The sequence below is a fragment of the Oncorhynchus masou genome, chromosome 23, assembly GCF_036934945.1.
Source record: "Oncorhynchus masou masou isolate Uvic2021 chromosome 23, UVic_Omas_1.1, whole genome shotgun sequence".
In the NCBI taxonomy this organism is placed as follows: Eukaryota; Metazoa; Chordata; class Actinopteri; order Salmoniformes; family Salmonidae; genus Oncorhynchus; species Oncorhynchus masou.
Window position 1 is genome coordinate 43,986,273 of NC_088234.1, and position 24,721 is coordinate 44,010,993.

Below are 24,721 nucleotides of genomic sequence, written 5' to 3' on the forward strand. Positions count from 1 at the left end.
AGGGGACATCTTCATACTAGTTTAGAAATCAGTGGTGGAGGAACCTTCTACCTTCTTATCCCGGCCAACTAGGATCTGCCTGTTTAGAAAGCCAGTGCTCTCTTGCTCTGAAACACACACACACACATTTTCCCATCTCTATCCAGGCCTGACCGGCCAGTCTCATCTCTGATCCCCCTAGTGTCTTTATTGACTGACTGCCCAAGCCCCCAGATCATTGTTCCCTAGATAAACTGTAAGTCTAAATCTATCCCCTTAGAGTGTCTGATTAGTAGCACGTCACAGACCTGGAGGTTTAATTCAGATCTTGGACTAGAATAGAGCCAATAGGGGGGAGGGGCCAGGGCTGGAGGCAGGTTGGATTTGAAGGCTGAGTACCACCAGGAATGTACTCCAGGCTAATCCGCCTTAAATAGCCCCAGGTTAGGGATCTAGGGCAGCACAGTTAACACCATGGGAGCACTCTGAGCTGGCACACTGTCCAACACACTCCTGGACGTGCCACACACACAGGAGGAGCAGGGAGAGGACTTTTCGGAACTTATCTAGAGTGGATCCTTGGACTATAGCTGAAAAGTCTTTGGTCCAAGATGAACTTTGCCGCCCAGTTCATCTACGCCAACTACGCCGGTGATGGATCGCCCAGGAGAGTGGGATTCAACGACAGTGAGAATGACCCCTTCTGGCAGAGGTGGGACACTACAGATTCATCCCCCACCCAGTTTACCATACTAGACACAGAGGGAATTCCCTACCTCAGCACCCCCCCCCCCCTCACCCCGAGGAGCCCCCAAAGCCTCCAGCTGTAGTGACTCCTGTAGTGATTCCTGCTGTGACTCCTGTAGCGCCTCATTCCCCTTCATTCTTCCCCTGCACCGCCTCTTCTCTCTACCCAAGGTCAACCAAACAACCTTAACCCTCCACCATCTTCCTTCTCCTTCCTGTGCCAAAACAAATCTACCAAGTCCTCTACATCCACCAGTAAATCACTGCCTCATCATCCAGCATCTCCTGTCCCCAAATCTAAAGCCTCTAAAGTCCTCTCTGATCCCCATCCTTCTCTACCTGAACCAGCCCCTCCACCTCATCGAGACTCCCCTGCTCCTGCTCTCCCCTGGTCCACAGTACCTGGCACCACAATGGAAACTTAAAGTGTAGTTAAATTCTACCAGCTGGTTTGAATCATACCATGCAGTCTATCCATTTCAGCAGTGAATATTGTGAGCAAAATGTAGGAGCCTGTTGAGGGATACAAAGTGGTCTATTACCTAATGGTTAATGTCAGTCTCTCCTCAACATTATAAAGTAAATTATACTGTCAATTTTCTATGACTGCATGCATTAGGTGTTAAAACTTATTCCTACAGTTGTGTCAAGTTGGCGTGATGTCCTTTGGGTGGTGGATCATTCTTGAAACACACAGGAAACGTATGAGTGTGAAAAAACGCAGCAGCATTGCAGTTCTTGACACAAACCGGTGCACCTGGCAGCTACTACCACATCCCGTTCAAAGGCACTTAAATCTTTTGTCTTGCCCATTCACCCTCTAAATGGCACACATACACAATACGTCTCAATTGTCTCAAGGTTTAAAAATCCTTCTTTAACCCGTCTCTTCCCCTTCATCTACACTGACTGAAGTGGATTGAACAAAGTGACATCAATAAGGCATCATAGCTTTCACCTGGTGTCACCTGGTCAGTCTATGTCATGGAAAGAGCAGGTGTTCTTGATGTTTTGTATACTCAGTGTATAGCGGATAATATCCTGTAACTATCTGTCATAAACACAAAAACATGGTTAGATTGGTTCTCTTTGGGGGTTTAGGCTGGGTTTCTGTATATGCGCTTTGTCACATGTGCTGATTTCAGGAGGGCTTCATCAATAAATGTGAAGTTTGAAATATATTATCGATCTAATTGTCAACCATCCGAACAATTCGATAATGTTTTGACATGAAGAAAAATTAATTACATTACTTTATTACTATTATGTTAAGTATTGGTATTAATAACAGTCCAATTAAATCAACAATAAGCGTCTGTCTGATTCTACATTTCTCATCACATGCTATATTTTGATAACACTTTACAAGACACCCAGCGTTACAACACGGTCATAACCATAACATTATGTCACAACAGCTGACATTAGTTGTCATAACCTGGTGATAACACTGTCATGACCCATATATTTAGACCTGTTGTGACATCTATCTACCACCATAGTTATTTTATGGCTGGTTATGACACCTACATAAGAGTGTAAAAACCCACAAAACCGACTACAAAACCGACTACAAGGCAAAACGTTCCGAAACAGCATAGCCTAAAGTACATGTCAACAGTATGTTTGTTATGTGTGTGTGTGTGATATATATATATATATATATATATATATATATATCTTTATTCTTTTATTTTATTGACCATATTAAATTAACATTTTAATTGTGCACACGTTAATGTCAGACATGCACCTACCCTAATGCTCTGTTGATGATGACTGGAATGAATGCAGGATAAGATTTCAGGAGCAGGACAAGACACCATCTTTGTACGTGATTGGCCTATCTGGCTTATATGATTACGATGGAAATCTTGACAGTGTCATAAAGTGTGTGTGTGTGTGTGTGTGTGTGTGTGTGTGTGTGTGTGTGTGTGTGTGTGTGTGTGTGTGTGTGTGTGTGTGTGTGTGTGTGTGTGTGTGTGAATGTGTGTGGTTAATAGGCCAAAACTCTGGTAATCATAAGGGACACCCTGGTGTACCTGGACATGGAAGGATCTGTGTAGATGATCTTCTAGTGTACAAAGAACAAGGTCACTGCCATCCCTCCCAGATAATGTAAAGCAGTGGCTTATTCCCATGTGTTCTCACACACACATACAAACCTTACTCCCAAAACCTCCACCCAGTCTATCAGAAGGCAAGGTGAACCGATTACCATATTATTTCCTATTAAATTCTTTCAGAAACAGAAATGATAAGGGCTCAATTTGGAATTCTCCACCTGCTCACTCTCGTCACTCTACACTATTAGAAAAAAAGGTGCTATCTAGAACCTAAAAGGGTTCTTTGGCTGACCCCATAGTAGAAGAACCCATTTTGGTTCCAGGTGGAACCCTTGTGGCTTCCATCTGGGACCTTTTCCACAGAGGGTTCTAGGTGGACCCTAAAAATTGTCATACCTGGAACCAAAAAGGGTTATCCTACGGGGATAGCCGAAGAATCCTTTTGGATTCTTTTATTTATATTTACTTTTATTTACTTCCGGCGCCGACAGAGATGGCCGCCTCGCTTCGCGTTCCTAGGAAACTATGCAGTTTTTTGGTTTTTTACGTGTTATTTCTTACATTAGTACCCCAGGTCATCTTAGGTTTCATTACATACAGCAGAGAAGAACTACTGTATATAAGATCAGCGTCAACTCACCATCAGTACGACCAAGAATATGTTTTTCGCGAAGCGGATCCTGTGTTCTGCCTTACAAACAGGACAACGGAATGGATCGCATGCAGCGACCCCAAAAACGACTCCGAAAAAGAGGGAAACGTAGCGGTCTTCTGGTCAGACTACGGAGACGGGCACATCGTGCCCCACTTCCTAGCATTCTTCTTGCCAATGTCCAGTCTCTTGACAACAAGGTTGAAGAAATCCGAGCAAGGGTAGCATTCCAGAGGGACATCAGAGACTGTAACGTTCTGTGCTTCACGGAAACATGGCTCACTGGAGAGACGCTATCCGAGCGGTGCAGCCACGGGTTTCTCCACGCATCGCGCCGACAGAAACAAACACCTTTCTGGTAAGAAGAGGGGTGGGGGTGTATGCCTTATGGCTAACGAGGCATGGTGCGATTGAAAGAAGCATACAGGAACTCAAATCCTTCTGTTCACCTGATTTAGAATTCCTCACAATCAAATGTAGACCGCATTATCTACCAAGAGAATTCTCTTAGATTATAATCACAGCCGTATATATACCCCCCCCCCCCCCCCAAGTAGACACATCGATGGCTCTGAACGAACTCTATTTAACTCTTTGCAAACTGGAAACCATTTATCTGGAGGCTGCATTCATCGTTGTTGGGGATTTTAACAAGGCTAATCTGAAAACAAGACTCCTAAATTTTATCAGCATATCGATTGCGCAACCAGGGGCGGAAAAACCTTGGATCACTGTTACTCTAACTTCCGCGACGCATATAAGGCCCTGCCCCGCCCCCTTTCGGAAAAGCTGACCACGACTCCATTTTGCTGATACCTGCCTACAGACAAAAGCTAAAAAAAAGCTCCCACGCTGAGGTCTGTCCAACGCTGGTCCGACCAAGCTGACTCCACACTCCAAGACTGCTTCCATCACGTGGACTGGGACTGATTGCGTCAAATAACAACATTGACGAATACGCTGAGTAGTTCATTAGAACGTGCGTTGAAGATGTCGTTCCCATAGCAACGATTAAAACATTCCTAACCAGAAACCTTGGATTGAAGGCAGCATTCGCGTGAAACTGAAAGCGCGAACCACTGCTTTCAATCAGGGCAAGGTGTCTGGTAACATGACTGAATACAAACAATGCAGCTATTCCCTCCGTAAGGCTATCAAACAAGCTAAGCGTCAGTACAGAGACAAAGTAGAATCCCAACTCAACGGCTCAGACACAAGAGGCATGTGGCAGGGTCTACAGTCAATCACGGACTACAGGAAGAAATCCAGCCCAGTCACGGACCAGGATGTCTTGCTCCCAGGCAGACTAAATAAATGTTTTGCCCGCTTTGAGGACAATACAGTGCCACTGACACTGCCTGCAACGGAAAAATGCGGTCTCTCCTTCACTGCAGCCGAGGTGAGTAAAACATTTAAACGTGTTAACCCTAGGCTGCAGGTCCAGACGGCATCCCCAGCCGCGCCCTCAGAGCATGCGCAGACCAGCTGGCTGGTGTGTTTACGGACATATTCAATCAATCCCTATACCAGTCTGCTGTTCCCACATGCTTCAAGAGGGCCACCATCGTTCCTGTTCCCAAGAAAGCTAAGGTAACTGAGCTAAACGACTACCGCCCCGTAGCACTCACTTCCGTCATCATGAAGTGCTTTCAGAGACTAGTCAAGGACCATATCACCTCCACCCTACCTGACACCCTAGACCCACTCCAATTTGCTTACCGCTCAAATCGGTCCACAGACGATGCAAACCACACTGCACACTGCCCTAACCCATCTGGACAAGAGGAATACCTATGTGAGAATGCTGTTCATCGACTACAGCTCGGCATTCAACACCATAGTACCCTCCAAGCTCCACCGAGACCCTGGGTCTCGACCCCGCCCTGTGCAACTGGGTACTGGACTTCCTGACGGGCCGCCCCCAGGTTGAGGGTAGGTAACAACATCTCCTCCCCGCTGATCCTCAACACTGGGGCCCCACAAGGCGTTCTGAGCCCTCTCCTGTACTCCCTGTTCACCCACGACTGCGTGGCCACGCACGCCTCCAACTCAATCATCAAGTTTGCGGACGACACAACAGTGGTAGGCTTGATTACCAACAACGACGAGACGGCCTACAGGGAGGAGGTGAGGGCCCTCGGAGTGTGGTGTCAGGAAAATAACCTCACACTCAACGTCAACAAAACTAAGGAGATGATTGTGGACTTCAGGAAACAGCAGAGGGAACACCCCCTATCCACATCGATGGAACAGTAGTGGAGAGAGTAGCAAGTTTTAAGTTCCTCGGCATACACATCACAGACAAACTGAATTGGTCCACTCACACAGACAGCATCCTGAAGAAGGCGCAGCAGCGCCTCTTCAACCTCAGGAGGCTGAAGAAATTCGGCTTGTCACCAAAAGCACTCACAAACTTCTACAGATGCACCGAGAGCATCCTGGCGGGCTGTATCACCGCCTGGTACGGCAACTGCTCCGCCCTTAAGGCTCTCCAGAGGGTAGTGAGGTCTGCACAACGCATCATCGGGGGCAAACTACCTGCCCTCCAGGACACCTACACCACCCAATGTTACAGGAAGGCCATAAAGATCATCAAGGACATCAACCACCCGAGCCACTGCCTGTTCACCCCGCTATCATCCAGAAGGCGAGGTCAGTACAGGTGCATCAAAGCTGGGACCGAGAGACTGAAAAACAGCTTCTATCTCAAGGCCATCAGACTGTTAAACAGCCACCACTAACATTGAGTGGCTGCTGCCAACACACTAACACTGACTCAACTCCAGCCACTTTAATAATGGGAATTGATGGGAAATGATGTAAATATATCACTAGCCACTTTAAACAATGCTACCTTATATAATGTTACTTACCCTACATTATTCATCTCATATGCATACGTATATACTGTACTCTATATCATCGACTGCATCCACTTTGTTTACATACTCATCTCATATGTATATACTGTACTCGATACCATCTACTGTATCTTGCCTATGCTGCTCTGTACCATCACTCATTCATATATCCTTATGTACATATTCTTTATCCCCTTACACTGTGTATAAGACAGTAGTTTAGGAATTGTTAGTTAGATTACTTGTTGGTTATTACTGCATTGTCGGAACTAGAAGCACAAGCATTTCGCTACACTCGCATTAACATCTGCTAACCATGTGTATGTGACAAATAAATTTGATTTGATTTGAACCCTTTTTCTTCTGAGAGATTGCAGACCATTGCTAAGAGTGTTGACCTGAAATGCATGTGTATAACGGTAAGAGCTTTATCCAACACTACAGAAACCCAACCACTACTCTTCAAGCCCTGTTTCTCTCCCTCTCTCCACCAGCGAGGAGCAGCGTCTTGGGCCAACTAAACAGGGCTGCTCCACCTCCTCCAAGAGTACCTGCAACAAGGACGCCCCCGTCTGTAACGGGGTTGCGGGCTGTCGGCCCACCCTCATCCACCCAGAGCGCCTGAAGGACTTTGGTATTGAGGAGGAGGAGTGCCTCAATGGGGAAGTCAAAACGTTTGAGACCAAGGTGGTGGGCGCCCCTGAGATCCAGCTAATGGACCCACCCAAGACTGACAAGAAGAGAAGCAGCGAGCGCAAAGCAGTCCCACCACCCAAGCCTGAGTACCTCCGCTTCGAGGACATCAGTGCTGCAGCCTTCAAAATCCAGCCAGCGATGCAGAAGACCCCTTGTACGGTATGCCAACTCCAGTTCAGAGCCTTCTGTACACCCTTGGAAATAAGGTACTACCTATAACCATAAAGGGTTCTTTGGAAGTCTCCAGCCTGTAGGAATCTAGGAGAACCATTTTGTATCCAGGTAAAACCTTTTTACCAAAGGGTTCCTAAAAATTGTTATTTTGTGGGGGGAAGGTCAAAGAACCTTTTTATTTCTAGGTAGTAGTTTGTTTTCTAAAAGTAGATACTTTAGATGATGGCTCCTGCTTCATGCAGAAGCTTATTCACATTCTGCTTCTTTGTGTTTCCAGTACTCCAGACTGTCCAAACAGTTTGGCATGGAGATCTTCCTAAAGAAGGAGCTCCTCCACTACACAGGCTCCGTAAAGGAGAGAGGCGTTTTATACCTACTCACCTCCCTCAACCAGGTATGAATCCCAATGCATTTCCCAAATCATCCCAGCTGGGAACAGCTCATTTATCAAAACAAGTAACCAACAAGCCAACAAGTAGCTAACACATAGGGTTGCAAAATTCCTGGAACTTTCAATAAATTACCTGTTTTTCTCAAAATCCCAGTTGGACGAGTCCCAGAATTGGGAGGGAATAAGCAGGAAATCCGGAATTTTCCAACTTCCAATTTCTGAAAAACCGGGGAATTTATTTAAGGTTCCAGGAATTCTGCAACCCTGCTAACAAGAAGCCAACAAGAAGCTAACAAGCAAAATAAATAATAATCACTTGATCAGTTAGCTAACTCCTATCCCTCTCCACAGGAGCAGCAGAAGAAGGGGGTGATCGTAGCTAAAGACTGTAGCTTCTCCATGGCCGTGGCTCACCATGCGGTGGAGTTGAGGATCCCAGTGTTTGTCATCATGCCAGCCAGCTGTGCCCAGCCCCACCTCAGGGTGTACCGAGACTACGGCGCCATGGTCATCTCCTATGGTAGTACCGCCAGGGACTCCCTGAACCACGCCCGCCACCTGGCCAAGGAGAACGGATACCTCTGCCTGGAAGAGTACGTCACCTTGGAGATAGACTGCTTTGGTGGTTACCCCACATAGATGGGTGTCAGTCCCATAGCTCGCCTTTGTCTCAAAACATGTACTGTACAGTGGGGACAATGTGGCCCTGGTACATGGACACATGGTTATATTGTATCTCTCTCTGTCTTTCTATTTTCTCTCTTCCACTTCTATCTCTCTCAGGGATGATAGTGCTGTGTACTTAGCAGGGCTGGGCACAGTAGGCATGGAGATTTATGAGCAGGTGCCCAAACTAGATGCAGTCATTGTGCCCACAGGTGGGCAGTGTAGTCTACTGGTTAGCACAGCAGCAGCCATCAAACACCTCAACTCTCGCATCACTGTCATAGTAAGTGTTTCCTTACTCTCAATATTTGTTTAGTGTACTATTGTTACAGTGGGTAAGATGTAGCCATGCTCTCCAAAATCTCCCAAAAGAATATTGGGATTCATGGACCATGTTCTCTTTGACAGGGAGTTGAACCAGAAGGATTCCCGCTGCTACTACAGTCCCTCAAAACAGGCAGCCCAGTGGCTAGTGAACTTTACAACGTCCCCAACAGGAAGCTTTATGGAGGTACTGTGTCCTTGTACCCCTGTAGGCTATCTGAACCCAAACCTACACCCTGTGATATGGTCTTTCTTTTTCTTAAATAGATCTCAATTGTCATGGCACAACTTTCTGAACCTAACGCCTATATCCTGCTCTCTATCCCCAGATCTATTTGAGCACTCACTGGGGACCCACACCTTCCAGCTGGCTAAGAAATATGTGGACAAAGTCGTTACTGTCAGGTACTACATCTCTATGGAAGGGGCGGGTATGTCTCGCCACACATTTGCTATAGTCATAGTTTTCTACATACAGTGCCTTGCGAAAGTATTCGGCCCCCTTGAACTTTGCGACCTTTTGCCACATTTCAGGCTTCAAACATAAAGATATAAAACTGTATTTTTTTGTGAAGAATCAACAACAAGTGGGACACAATCATGAAGTGGAACGACATTTATTGGATATTTCAAACTTTTTAACAAATCAAAAACTGAAAAATTGGGCGTGCACAATTATTCAGCCCCCTTAAGTTAATACTTTGTAGCGCCACCTTTTGCTGCGATTACAGCTGTAAGTCGCTTGGGGTATGTCTCTATCAGTTTTGCACATCGAGAGACTGAAATTTTTTCCCATTCCTCCTTGCAAAACAGCTCGAGCTCAGTGAGGTTGGATGGAGAGCATTTGTGAACTGCAGTTTTCAGTTCTTTCCACAGATTCTCGTTTGGATTCAGGTCTGGACTTTGACTTGGCCATTCTAACACCTGGATATGTTTATTTTTGAACTATTCAATTGTAGATTTTGCTTTATGTTTTGGATCATTGTCTTGTTGGAAGACAAATCTCCGTCCCAGTCTCAGGTCTTTTGTAGACTCTATCAGGTTTTCTTCCAGAATGGTCCTGTATTTGGCTCCATCCATCTTCCCATCAATTTTAACCATCTTCCCTGTCCCTGCTGAAGAAAAGCAGGCCCAAACCATGATGCTGCCACCACCATGTTTGACAGTGGGGATGGTGTGGTCAGGGTGATGAGCTGTGTTGCTTTTACGCCAAACATAACGTTTTGCATTGTTGCCAAAAAGTTCCATTTTGGTTTCACCTGACCAGAGCACCTTCTTCCACATGTTTGGTGTGTCTCCCAGGTGGCTTGTGGCAAACTTTAAACAACACTTTTTATGGATATCTTTAAGAAATGGCTTTCTTCTTGCCACTCTTCCATAAAGGCCAGATTTGTGCAATACACGACTGATTGTTGTCCTATGGACAGAGTCTCCCACCTCAGCTGTAGATCTCTGCAGTTCATCCAGAGTGATCATGGGCCTCTTGGCTGCATCTCTGATCAGTCTTCTCCTTGTATGAGCTGAAAGTTTAGAGGGACGGCCAGGTCTTGGTAGATTTGCAGTGGTCTGATACTCCTTCCATTTCAATATTATCGCTTGCACAGTGCTCCTTGGGATGTTTAAAGCTTGGGAAATCTTTTTGTATCCAAATCCGGCTTTAAACTTCTTCACAACAGTATCTCGGACTTGCCTGGTGTGTTCCTTGTTCTTCATTATGCTCTCTGCGCTTTTAACGGACCTCTGAGACTATCACAGTGCAGGTGCATTTATACGGAGACTTGATTACACACAGGTGGATTGTATTTATCATCATTAGTCATTTAGGTCAACATTGGATCATTCAGAGATCCTCACTGAACTTCTGGAGAGAGTTTGCTGCACTGAAAGTAAAGGGGCTGAATAATTTTGCACGCCCAATTTTTCAGTTTTTGATTTGTTAGAAAGGTTTGAAATATCCAATAAATGTCGTTCCACTTCATGATTGTGTCCCACTTGTTGTTGATTCTTCACAAAGAAATACAGTTTTATATCTTTATGTTTGAAGCCTGAAATGTGGCAAAAGGTCGCAAAGTTCAAGGGGGCCGAATACTTTCGCAAGGCACTGTATATGGACATAGACGTCCCTCAGTTCCCCAGGGCCCTGAGTGTTTCCAGGACTCTAAATTGGTAGCACTAATGCGCCCAACTTTAAAAAGGTTAGAAGCACCAAAGTATTTGGGAACACCAGAAAAGTGATTAGGCCCATATGAATCCTATCTTGGAGGAGCTATCTAAGATCCCCTTTCCTTTCTTTAAGGGCCATCTTACTGGGCAAGTTACCAGGTTGTTAGCCAGCTAGGTAACATGGGTTAGCGGCCCGCTTGACAGGGTTTATGAAATTATCAAATGTGACCTGAGAATCTGCAGTAGACAGGGAAAAAATGTAGCTCCTGTCATATGAGTTATACATTTTGAACGGTTTGGGCCAGAGACGAGCAGTTCTATGCGTTGCAAAGGTTCTCACAGGTGGGGTGCAAAAGGAAGTGAACACTGCCGCTACCTCGCTCTCCAATCAAGGTGCTTGAACTGAGGCGTTGAAAAGCAAAAATGTGTCTCTGCCTTAGCCTTTTACAGATAGAAAAGAAGGAAGCTTTTGTATATTTCTACATGGTCTCTAATGGGTTCAGGGACTAATCTCAATGGGAATAAAACTCCAAAAATGTGATTAGTTGCAATAATCCAACCAATAGCCGGTCATTTTTAAATATTTAAAAGTCTACTTTATTTTTGTCTGTTCGCTGCAATATGATACAAATGTAACAACAGCCAGAGCGTAGTGGACAAGAAACACAAATATACATATATTTAACCTAGGCAAGTCAGTTAAGAACAAATTCTTATTTACAATGACGGCCTAACTTAACTTGTTGCGCCTAACAACACAAATATAATTTGCCATTCAATGTATTATCTGGGTAAATATGTTTCCAGACCCACTTCCAGCTCATACAGCTAAATATTTAGGAGCATATGGGAGCACGATGGTCTCAAATTAGAGCCCAGAGTGCAGTAGAGTCTTTTGACAATATTATTGTCCTTTAGCACTGTTGTTGTTCTCTCTCTCTGAGACTCCCTGACCTCTATCTATTCTCCTCAGAGAAGAGGACTCTCTGGTAGCCATGCTGAGGTTTCAGGAGTTTGAACGCTCCACAGTGGACACAGAGGGAGCCATGGGACTAGCGGCCATCTTGGCTGGGCAACTACCAGAGCTAAAGGGCAAAAGGTGGGTTTACACACTGTCAGGGTGTTTTTACTGTACTAAAACATAGGAGTGAATCCTAAGACTTTGTCTCCCATTGACATACTGTAAATGCATGACTTAATGAAAATTGGACTTAAGTGGAAACTAGAATTCACACCATAGTGTCCAAAATGTAAACTGTTGATATTCCGATGAACTGATTCTGCATCTATCTCCTTGTCTGCCCGCTGCAGGGTAGCTGTGGTGGTTAGCAGTGCTAACATGGAGTTGGACCTGATCAGACAGTGTGTTGACCGCGCCCTGGTTCTGGATGACCGCGTCAGCAAGTTTACAGTGCAGCTGGGGGACTTTCCGGGGGACATGGCCAAGCTACTGGACATGCTGGCAAGAGAGGACATCAAGTGAGCTAAACACTAACAAAATAACAGATAGTTATGACCTACACTGTACATTTGAATATAAATATCCTATTGTATAAGAGGTTGATTACTCTCTATTTATCTGAAACACACACACACGTCACACATTTCAGTGTGTGGTCATACAGACTGACAATAACCCAGTACTGCCAGAGCTTATTGATCAACAAATTCCTGATATCTGTGCTACATATGGATGGAGATGAGTGTGTATAGTTAGATTACGGTGCACATATTTAGACAACTCTCTCTTAGTGACAGTAATGCCCCTGTGACCAATCTGTCCATGTGACCCTGTTCCCCCACATCCAATCACGTCAGAATAAGCCACAGGACAGGGGTAGGCTTTAACTGGCAGGATGATCAGTCTGGACATACAAATCCTCTAACACAAAGAACAATGTGAATTTAGTCTGCTCCTCTCTTCCTTCTCATCCACTGTTTCTTTCTCTTGTTCTTTTCATCCTCCATCTCACTATCTCTCTTTTCTCTCGCTCTCAGGCTGTTGGATATTTGCCACCGGAGACACAGTGACAAAGGCGATCTCTTCAAGGCCCAGGTACGACAGCATTAGCCTTCATCCCACCTCCCTCACCTCTTCCCCCCGACATCCACTCAACTGCTTCTCCAATGACTGTACACATGAAGCGCTTCTCACACTGCCGTTGCAAATGAAACCCTGGCTCGTTGCCGCTGTGTTGGCAGTCCAGGGTGGTGTGAGATAAGTGGTGGATTCCGGGTACAGTGCTGCTAGACAATGTGTCAATATGTGATTGATTTGGAAGTGGTTTATGACTCAGAATTTCTGATTGAGCCGTTGCCTACTAATGTCATGCCTAATTTAAAGTTCTAGATGTGTGATGTCAACTGACTGTAAAGTTGGTATATGTAAAATAATTTATGTAAAGGTAAAGGTAGAATACTATGTTACCACAATGTAGCAAATTAAGGATAGTCATAGAATTCAGACAGACTGGAGTCAATTGGGATTTCAGGTGTGTTGAGTGTGTTGGGAGCGTGTTGGGTTGCAGGTTAACATAAAGTCCAGTCAACTTTGTTCTTAGGGCAGAAAGAATCTGATAGGTTTAGGGCAGCACAAATCTATTTCTTGAACTGCATTGTTGGTTAAGGGCTTGGAAATGAGCATTTCACGGTAAGGTCTTCCCCTGTTTTATTCGGCGCATGTGACAAATAAAAATTGATTTGATTTATGTCATCAAAAAAAGCATAACCTTCATAATTTATAAAGGTCATGTTAACTGACTGATATTATCTCATAGAATTTATAAGATCTCCTACACCTGTTACCTCAGACCTTATTTTTGGCATTTATCCCAAAAAATATTCTTTCCCCATTTATTTTCCCTGTAGGAATGGTTGAAAGAACCAGAAGTAACTAATTTCATTTTTTAGGACTACAAGCTGGTGGGTTCTTTGATGGGGAAAGAATAACATTTGATGGGGAATTTTAAACAATGCTATGTAACCTAATGTCTAGAAGTAAAACAACATTCGAAATTCTAAAGGTTGACCTAACACTAAGGATATGGGTGGAGTTTAACAGATGCACAACTTTTGAAAACAGGGCGCAGGTTAGAACTCAGAATCTTGTAAATAAAACGTTCATTTACATGTTGAATTGTTTTGAAATCATTATTGTGCTACAGTAGTCAGACAAATGTGACAATATCTCTACGGTACAAATCAAATCAAATTTATTTTTATAGCCCTTCGTACATCAGCTGATATCTCAAAGTGCTGTACAGAAACCCAGCCTAAAACCCCAAACAGCAAGCAATGCAGGTGTAGAAGCACGGTGGCTAGGAAAAACTCCCTAGAAAGGCCAAATCCTAGGAAGAAACCTAGAGAGGAACCAGGCTATGTGGGGTGGCCAGTCCTCTCCTGGCTGTGCCGGGTGGAGCTTATAACAGAACATGGCCAAGATGTTCAAATGTTCATAAATGACCAGCATGGTCAAATAATAATAATCATAGGCAGACAAGTTGAAACTGGAGCAGCAGCACGGCCAGGTGGACTGGGGACAGCAAGGAGTCATCATGCCAGGTAGTCCTGAGGCATGGTCCTAGGGCTCAGGTCCTCCGAGAGAGAAAGAGTGAATTAGAGAGCATACTTAAATTCACACAGGACACCAGATAGGACAGGAGAACTACTCCAGATATAACAAACTGACCCTAGCCCCCCGACACATACACTACTGCAGCATAAATACTGGAGGCTGAGACAGGAGTGGTCAGGAGACACTGTGCCCCATCCGATGATAACCCCGGACAGGGCCAAACAGGAAGGATATAACCCCACCCACTTTGCCAAAGCACAGCCCCCACACCACTAGAGGGATATCTTCAACCACCAACTTACCATCCTGAGACAAGGCTGAGTATAGCCCACAAAGATCTCCGCCATGGCACAACCCAAGGGGGGCGCCAACCCAGACAGGAAGATCACATCAGTGACTCAACCCACACAAGTGACACACCCCTTCTAGGGACGGCATGAAAGAGCACCAGTAAGCCAGTGACTCAGCCTCTGTAATAGGGTTAGAGGCAGAGAATCGCAGTGGAAAGAGGGGAACCGGCCAGACAGAGACAGCAAGGGCGGTTCGTTGCTCCAGAGCCTTTCTGTTCACCTTCACACTCCTGGGCCAGACTACACTCAATCATATGACCCACTGAAGAGATGAGTCTTCAGTAAAGACTTAAAGGTTGAGACCGAGTTTGCGTCTCTCACATGGGTAGGCAGACCATTCCATAAAAATGGAGCTCTATAGGAGAAAGCCCTGCCTCCAGCTGTTTGCTTAGAAATCCTAGAGGCAATTAGGAGGCCTGCGTCTTGTGACCGTAGCGTACGTGTAGGTATGTACGGCAGGACCAAATCAGAGAGATAGGTAGGAGCAAGCCCATGTAATGCTTTGTAGGTTAGCAGTAAAACCTTGAAATCAGCCCTTGCCTTGACAGGAAGCCAGTGTAGGGAGGCTAGCACTGGAGTAATATGATCAAATTTTGGGGTCCTAGTCAGGATTCTAGCAGCCGTATTTAGCACTAACTGAAGTTTATTTAGTGCTTTATCCGGGTAGCCGGAAAGTAGAGCATTGCAGTAGTCTAACCTAGAAGTAACAAAAGCATGGATTAATTTTTCTGCATCATTTTTGGACAGAAAGTTACTTAGATGGAAAAAAGCTGTCCTTGAAACAGTCTTGATATGTTCGTTAAAAGAGAGATCAGGGTCCAGAGTAACGCCGAGGTCTTTCACAGTTTTATTTGAGACGACTGTACAACCATTAAGATTAATTGTCAGATTCAACAGAAGATCTCTTTTTTTCTTGGGACCAAGAACAAGCATCTCTGTTTTGTCCGAGTTTAAAAGTAGAAACTGATCTCCTGACTTGAAGCAAACAATAAAATGTAGCAAACTAGTAACAACATGCTAAGCTAATCAAAGCAAGCTGGCTAGCTAAGCATTTAGAAACCTCTTAGCTATTCATGTTGACTTAATAAATAGAGCTAATATATAAGAAAGTCAGCTAGCATTTGCTTCATTGAAATGTTAAAGGTGCAATATGTAACTTTTTTGGCAATCCGACCAAATTCACAAAGAAATGTGAGTTATAGATCTGTCACTCATTGAAAGCAAGTCCAAGAAGCGGTAGCTCTGTTCTATGTGCACTATTCCTATGATTCCTGTTCTTAAGTTTAGTTTTTGCGTCTTTTACTTTTGGTTTTGTACCCTAGCTTCAAACAGGGGAAAATACTATTTCCATTTATGGAAAAGATATTTCACAGTGGTTTACAATGATTCTCTACACCATACTTGCTTGTTTTAGGCGAACTAAATTAGGCGAACTAATTATATCTTTGCAACCAGGAAATCGCGGAGTGATTTCTGCATCGGACATCTTTACATTGAAGAAGCTATATGAACAAAAATGTGGATGGACAGTGAAGCTGCAGCAACGTAAAATTCTAAGCTAAATGGAACTTGTTGGCTAGCAGATAGCCATCTCTTACTAACGTTGAGTCATAGAATAGAGCTAGATTGCTAGGTCTCAAATATACCAGTAAGTCAACTCCCACTTAAAATATTTACTTGAGTAAGTGAATTATATCAACTTAAAAATTGGAATGAACTGTTATGCTTCCCTGGAGGAAGAAATGTAAAATGCTACGCTAAACTGAACTAGCGGGTTAGAGTTAGCTAGCTGGGTCTCAAATATGCCAGTAAATTAGACAATTATATGGAGCAAAAATAATTGGTAATATTAAGCCTAATAAATTAGAAATTGGAATACCCTGTTTAAATGCTGCTCCTGGGGCAGTAATATTAGTTTGGGTGAAGATAACTATAGGATATAATTCAGATAGGTCATGGCTGCCTCTAGGGCAGTAAATACTACTTTTTGTGCTTGAAGTCTGCCCTTAGGACACCAAAGTGATCTTAGCCCAAACTAACCTTACTGCCCCTAGGATAGCATTTAAACAGTTCATTCCAATGGCTTCAATGAGGGCAGTAAATAATTTTTAAAAAGTATCTTTAGCACTTCAAGTCTGCCCTTAGGGCACCAAGTGATCTTGACCCAAACTAACATTAATGCCCTGGGTAAGCATTTAAACAGTGCATTCAAATGGCTGCCCTCGGGGCAGTTCAGACTTTTTAAAATTACCTTTTGTGCTTGAAATCTGTCCTTATGGCCTATAAGTAGTTTGACCCAAACTAACATTTCTGCCCCAATGGCAGCATAAACTGTAACTTGCTAGCTATTTCTATTTTATGATTCACACATTAGTAGGAGATAGCTTAGCATTTTACGTTTCTGCCCCCAGGGAAGCATAAACGCCCATTCACATTTTTCAGTTTAAATGGCTTATTCAATTAAATATTTTGATAAAGTGTGATCTGATTAACTAGTATATTTGAGACCTAGCTAGTTATATTATATGACTCAACATTAATAAGAGATAGCTAGCCAACTAGCACTGTTTAGCTTTAGATATATCTACTCGGCTGCCCCCGGGGCAGCATACCTGTCCATCCCTGTTTAAAGGTTATATAGCTTATTCAATAAAGCAAATGTTAGCTGACTTACTATATATATTAGCTAGCACTATCTATTTAAATCAGCATGAGTAGTTAAAAAGGTTAGCTAGCAAGCGTGCTCTGATTAGTTTAGCATGTTGCTGCTATCTTGCTACATTTTAGTATTTGCCTCAAGTCAGGAGGCAAGTTGCATTTTATAGATATTGTCACATTTGTCTGACTACTGTAATACAATAATGATTTCAAAATGTTACATGTAAATTAAATTTTCATTTTCAAGATTCTGAGTTCTAACCTACGCTATACGGGCACAAGGCGAGACCCAAATGCAGACACAGGAGGCAGATGGTAGAGCTTCAATATTTATTATAACAAAGGGAGTAGGCAAAGGCAGGTGGGGGACAGGCGAGATATACCAGGTCAGGCAGGTGGGTTCAGAGTCAGGACAGGCAAAGGTCGAAACCAGGAGGACGAGAAACAAACAGACTGGGGAAAAATAGGAGCAAGGAAAAACGCTGGTTGACTTGGCAAACAAGACGAACTCGTGAGAGTTCAGGAAACAGGGATATATAACAAGCGACACCTGGAGGGGGTAGAAACAATCACAAGGAAAGGTGAACCAGATCAGGGTGTGACACTAACCCATTGACCTTTTAAAAACCAATAAGATATTTCTGCCCTTAGAAATAAATTGACTACATATTATGTCAATCTGCTGTTGGCAGGACAGATGCTACAACCACATAGCAATGGTACTTCTAAACATGTATGAGTGGGTCAATGTATAATTAGTTTAGACACTCCATTGTTTGTATACAGTTGACGGAGAGTCTGTGTATGTAGCACTATCAGTGAAAGATTATTAGGATTAAATATGTGTTGTGTGCCCACAGGTGGAGTGTGTAGTGGAGACCAGGGATAAGACACAGAGCACTCAGCTCCGCAGGATACTGTCTGAGCGCTACCCCACACTACACTGGCTGGACGGGTGATCAACACACGTCATGGCTCACAATCTGACCATCCACACACACACACACACACACACACACACACACACGTACAGTACCAGTCAAACGTTGACACACCTACTCATTCAAGGGTTTTTATTTATTTGTACTATTTTCTACATTGTAGAATAATAGGGAATACGTCAAAACTATGAAATAACACATGGAATCATGTAGTAACCAAAAAAGTGTTGTGTTGAATGCCAAGAGTGTGCAAAGCTGTCAAGGCAAAGGGTGTTTACTTAAATAAATCAAAATACATTTTAGATTTTGCAAACACTTTTTTGGTTACAACATGATTCCATAAGTGTTATTTCATAGTTTTGATGTCTTCACTATTATTCTACAATGTAGAAAATAGTAAAAATAAAGAAAAACCCTTGAATGAATAGGTGTGTCCAAACTTTTGACTGGTACTGTATGTACGCACATGCACGTCACACCCACACTGAAACAGAAACTTTGACACATAATACATGCATTGAAATCTTTGTTGCATAGAGGAGATAAAATTAAATATGGGAATACATGGCATTTACTGCATATTCTGCTCTGATGAGAAAACAATACTTTCACCCAACAGTTCTGTTATTAGGGAGCTCATGTGGTACTTTTAGGCCAGTATCACAGACACAGATTAAGCTCAGCTAGTCCTGGACTAAAAATCTATTTCAATGGAGATTCTCCATTGAGCATACTTTTTAGTCTGGAACTAGGCTTATTCTGTGCCTCAAACAGGCCCGTTGAGTGTGATAATGATTAACATTGACATTCCAGTGGGTCACGCCAGTGCATAAGCTACTGTCCTACAGTCTACTCATGGTTACCCCCTAGCGTTTTAATGTGGTTTCTCCTTACAAACCACTACTGTTCCATTGAGAGAAATAATAACACATTAAGTATATAGTATTTTCAATACACATTGTTTTTGAATTGTTGTACATATCTACATAACAACAGGGTCAGTGTCAATCATCACAAATATGTTCTGGAAATAAAAGATGATGATAATGATGTATTCAACAATTTGTCTTCGTAATTTTTATATCCAGTAAAGATGAGATAGGATCAGGTAAGGTCAGCCAATAGGATCAACTGCACAACACGTTATTCATAGCTGTGTTAGAGCATCTGCTTACCATCTACCCATCATTGTGGGAACTAAAGAAAGTCGGCCAACGGTTCCTTGTATAGAATCAGACCTGATCCTCTTACTCTCACTCCCTGTTGAGAGAGAGGATGGCGAGAGAGATCTTGAAATTAAAAGTTACCTCATAGTTTAGAAGATGACATCTCGTTGATTTAATGATTGGAGACAGCGTCAGAGGAGAGATGGGACGATTAAGACAGGCTAATTCCTACATTCTTTAGCAGAGGACATTCTGACCCCACCGTACTACTTTGGCCTGGTCAGTACTAAGAAACTTTGGTCTGGTCAGTACTAAGAAACAGTTTTTCACACACGACAGTGTCCAGGGTTTACCTAGAAAGGTGCAACAAACAAAATATTATAGCCTTTTAGCCTTTTTAGTTTCTCGTGTAAATAATTTATATAGTGTACTTCTCATGTGTATTCCTATTTAGCATTTTTCAAATTACCTAGCTAGCTACCTTGGCATTTTTTTATTACTATAATTGTTTTAATTACCCTCTGGCCTTTGTAGCGAACTAGCTAACCTTAGGTATCTCCGATCACAAGCAAGGATGGTTCTGTGCTATGTACCGGATTGTAACCACTACTCCGATAAGCACACAAGTGCATGTTATTGTTTTCCGACCTCTGTAATCGAGAGGTGTTGCTGAAGCTGTGTGATATGGTAAGCCCTGTTTACTAGCTGCTAAAAAGCTATTATGGTTAGGTCAAATATCTGTGGGTAGCTAGGTACTTATCAAATCAAATTTATTTGTCACATACACATGGTTCTTCTTGCCACTCTTCCATAAAGGCCAGATTTGTGCAATATACGACTGATTGTTGTCCTATGGACAGAGTCTCCCACCTCAGCTGTAGATCTCTGCAGTTCATCCAGAGTGATCATGGGCCTCTTGGCTGCATCTCTGATCAGTCTTCTCCTTGTATGAGCTGAAAGTTTAGAGGGACGGCCAGGTCTTGGTAGATTTGCAGTGGTCTGATACTCCTTCCATTTCAATATTATCGTTTGCACAGTGCTCCTTGGGATGTTTAAAGCTTGGGAAATCTTTTTGTATCCAAATCCGGCTTTAAACTTCTTCACAACAGTATCTCGGACCTGCCTGGTGTGTTCCTTGTTCTTCATGATGCTCTCTGCGCTTTTAACAGACCTCTGAGACTACCACAGTGCAGTTGCATTTATACGGAGACTTGATTACACACAGGTGGATTGTATTTATCATCATTAGTCATTTAGGTCAACATTGGATCATTCAGAGATCCTCACTGTACTTCTGGAGAGAGTTTGCTGCACTGAAAGTAAAGGGGCTGAATAATTTTGCACGCCCAATTTTTCAGTTTTTTATTTGTTAAAAAAGTTTGAAATATCCAATAAATGTCGTTCCATTTCATGATTGTGTCCCACTTGTTGTTGATTCTTCACAAAGAAATATAGTTTTATATCTTTATGTTTGAAGCCTGAAATGTGGCAAAAGGTCGCAAAGTTCAAGGGGGCCGAATACTTTCGCAAGGCACTGTATATGGACATAGACGTCCCTCAGTTCCCCAGGGCCCTGAGTGTTCCCAGGACTCTAAATTGGTAGCACTAATGCGCCCAACTTTAAAAAGGTTAGAAGCACCAAAGTATTTGGGAACACCAGAAAAGTGATTAGGCCCATATGAATCCTATCTTGGAGGAGCTATCTAAGATCCCCTTTCCTTTCTTTCAGGGCCATCTTACTGGGCAAGTTACCAGGTTGTTAGCCAGCTAGGTAACATGGGTTAGCGGCCCGCTTGACAGGGTTTATGAAATTATCAAATGTGACCTGAGAATCTGCAGTAGACAGGGAAAAAATGTAGCTCCTGTCATATGAGTTATACATTTTGAACGGTTTGGGCCAGAGACGAGCAGTTCTATGCATTGCAAAGGTTCTCACAGGTGGGGTGCAAAAGGAAGTGAACACTGCCGCTACCTCGCTCTACAATCAAGGTGCTTGAACTGAGGCGTTGAAAAGCAAAAATGTGTCTCTGCCTTAGCCTTTTACAGATAGAAAAGAAGGAAGCTTTTGTATATTTCTACATGGTCTCTAATGGGTTCAGGGACTAATCTCAATGGGAATAAAACTCCAAAAATGTGATTAGTTGCAATAATCCAACCAATAGCCGGTCATTTTTAAATATTTAAAAGTCTCCTTTATTTTTGTCTGTAAGACCTAGAAAAAATATAAGGGCCGATGTTGGTTAAACTTCTAGTAATAAACAAGCACTTAAGAGTAGCTGAATTTCCTCTCACTCACAGATGAGGTGAAATAAAACAATCTATTGACTTTGCTCGCTGCAATATGATACAAATGTAACAACAGCCAGAGCGTAGTGGACAAGAAACACAAATATACATATATTTAACCTAGGCAAGTCAGTTAAGAACAAATTCTTATTTACAATGACGGCCTAACTTAACTTGTTGCGCCTAACAACACAAATATAATTTGCCATTCAATGTATTATCTGGGTAAATATGTTTCCAGACCCACTTCCAGCTCATACAGCTAAATATTTAGGAGCATATGGGAGCAAGATGGTCTCAAATTAGAGCCCAGAGTGCAGTAGAGTCTTTTGACAATATTATTGTCCTTTAGCACTGTTGTTGTTCTCTCTCTCTGAGACTCCCTGACCTCTATCTATTCTCCTCAGAGAAGAGGACTCTCTGGTAGCCATGCTGAGGTTTCAGGAGTTTGAACGCTCCACAGTGGACACAGAGGGAGCCATGGGACTAGCAGCTATCTTGGCTGGGCAACTACCAGAGCTAAAGGGCAAAAGGTGGGTTTACACACTGTCAGGGTGTTTTTACTGTACTAAAACATAGGAGTGAATCCTAAGACTTTGCCTCCCATTGACATACTGTAAATGCATGACTTAATGAAAATTAGACTTAAGTGGAAACTAGAATTCACACCATAGTGTCCAAAATGTAACCTGTTGATATTCCGATGAACTGATTCTGCATCTATCTCCTTGTCTGCCCGCTGCAGGGTAGCTGTGGTGGTTAGCAGTGCTAACATGGAGTTGGACCTGATCAGACAGTGTGTTGACCGCGCCCTGGTTCTGGATGACCGCGTCAGCAAGTTTACAGTGCAGCTGGGGGACTTTCCGGGGGACATGGCCAAGCTACTGGACATGCTGGCAAGAGAGGACATCAAGTGAGCTAAACACTAACAAAATAACAGATAGTTATGACCTATACTGTACATTTGAATATAAATATCCTATTGTATAAGAGGTTGATTACTCTCTATTTATCTGAAACACACACACACGTCACACATTTCAGTGTGTGGTCATACAGACTGACAATAACCCAGTACTGCCAGAGCTTATTGATCAACAAATTCCTGATATCTGTGCTACATATGGATGGAGATGAGTGTGTATAGTTAGATTACGGTGCACATATTTAGACAACTCTCTCTTAGTGACAGTAATGCCCCTGTGACCAATCTGTCCATGTGACCCTGTTCCCCCACATCCAATCACGTCAGAATAAGCCACAGGACAGGGGTAGGCTTTAACTGGCAGGATGATCAGTCTGGACATACAAATCCTCTAACACAAAGAACAATGTGAATTTAGTCTGCTCCTCTCTTCCTTCTCATCCACTGTTTCTTTCTCTTGTTCTTTTCATCCTCCATCTCACTATCTCTCTTTTTCTCTCGCTCTCAGGCTGTTGGATATTTGCCACCGGAGACACAGTGACAAAGGCGATCTCTTCAAGGCCCAGGTACGACAGCATTAGCCTTCATCCCACCTCCCTCACCTCTTCCCCCCGACATCCACTCAACTGCTTCTCCAATGACTGTACACATGAAGCGCTTCTCACACTGCCGTTGCAAATGAAACCCTGGCTCGTTGCCGCTGTGTTGGCAGTCCAGGGTGGTGTGAGATAAGTGGTGGATTCCGGGTACAGTGCTGCTAGACAATGTGTCAATATGTGATTGATTTGGAAGTGGTTTATGACTCAGAATTTCTGATTGAGCCGTTGCCTACTAATGTCATGCCTAATTTAAAGTTCTAGATGTGTGATGTCAACTGACTGTAAAGTTGGTATATGTAAAATAATTTATGTAAAGGTAAAGGTAGAATACTATGTTACCACAATGTAGCAAATTAAGGATAGTCATAGAATTCAGACAGACTGGAGTCAATTGGGATTTCAGGTGTGTTGAGTGTGTTGGGAGCGTGTTGGGTTGCAGGTTAACATAAAGTCCAGTCAACTTTGTTCTTAGGGCAGAAAGAATCTGATAGGTTTAGGGCAGCACAAATCTATTTCTTGAACTGCATTGTTGGTTAAGGGCTTGGAAATGAGCATTTCACGGTAAGGTCTTCCCCTGTTTTATTCGGCGCATGTGACAAATAAAAATTGATTTGATTTATGTCATCAAAAAAAGCATAACCTTCATAATTTATAAAGGTCATGTTAACTGACTGATATTATCTCATAGAATTTATAAGATCTCCTACACCTGTTACCTCAGACCTTATTTTTGGCATTTATCCCCAAAAAAATATTCTTTCCCCATTTATTTTCCCTGTAGGAATGGTTGAAAGAACCAGAAGTAACTAATTTCATTTTTTTAGGACTACAAGCTGGTGGGTTCTTTGATGGGGAAAGAATAACATTTGATGGGGAATTTTTAAACAATGCTATGTAACCTAATGTCTAGAAGTAAAACAACATTCGAAATTCTAAAGGTTGACCTAACACTAAGGATATGGGTGGAGTTTAACAGATGCACAACTTTTGAAAACAGGGCGCAGGTTAGAACTCAGAATCTTGTAAATAAAACGTTCATTTACATGTTGAATTGTTTTGAAATCATTATTGTGCTACAGTAGTCAGACAAATGTGACAATATCTCTACGGTACAAATCAAATCAAATTTATTTTTATAGCCCTTCGTACATCAGCTGATATCTCAAAGTGCTGTACAGAAACCCAGCCTAAAACCCCAAACAGCAAGCAATGCAGGTGTAGAAGCACGGTGGCTAGGAAAAACTCCCTAGAAAGGCCAAATCCTAGGAAGAAACCTAGAGAGGAACCAGGCTATGTGGGGTGGCCAGTCCTCTCCTGGCTGTGCCGGGTGGAGCTTATAACAGAACATGGCCAAGATGTTCAAATGTTCATAAATGACCAGCATGGTCAAATAATAATAATCATAGGCAGACAAGTTGAAACTGGAGCAGCAGCACGGCCAGGTGGACTGGGGACAGCAAGGAGTCATCATGCCAGGTAGTCCTGAGGCATGGTCCTAGGGCT

General features: G+C 43.0%; 1 protein-coding gene and 1 long non-coding RNA gene across 2 annotated transcripts in view; one reads left to right on the forward strand and one right to left on the reverse strand.

The window, feature by feature from the left end:
- LOC135509986 (uncharacterized) overlaps window positions 1–24,721 on the reverse strand; it is a 40,400-nt gene that overhangs the window by 3,582 nt on the left and 12,097 nt on the right. The gene's annotated exons all lie outside the window — the stretch shown is intronic.
- Window positions 591–18,314, forward strand: LOC135509985 (L-threonine ammonia-lyase-like). The gene is made up of 11 exons (XM_064930801.1): window positions 591–691; window positions 6,800–7,160; window positions 7,453–7,569; window positions 7,918–8,159; window positions 8,350–8,515; window positions 8,641–8,743; window positions 8,886–8,961; window positions 11,693–11,818; window positions 12,031–12,198; window positions 12,718–12,775; window positions 18,162–18,314. The coding sequence occupies exons 1-11, from the start codon at window positions 591–593 to the stop codon at window positions 18,258–18,260; spliced, it is 1,617 nt and encodes a 538-aa protein (XP_064786873.1). The 3' UTR covers window positions 18,261–18,314.

Excerpts from the sequence above, each read along its gene's own strand:
- LOC135509985 (XM_064930801.1), top strand. The coding sequence starts at position 591 with ATGAACTTTGCCGCCCAGTTCATCTACGCCAACTACGCCGGTGATGGA. Across the intron at positions 8,516-8,640 it reads ACTCTCGCATCACTGTCATA|GGAGTTGAACCAGAAGGATT; the intron begins GTAAGTGTTTCC and ends TCTCTTTGACAG. Across the intron at positions 12,199-12,717 it reads CTGGCAAGAGAGGACATCAA|GCTGTTGGATATTTGCCACC; the intron begins GTGAGCTAAACA and ends TCTCGCTCTCAG.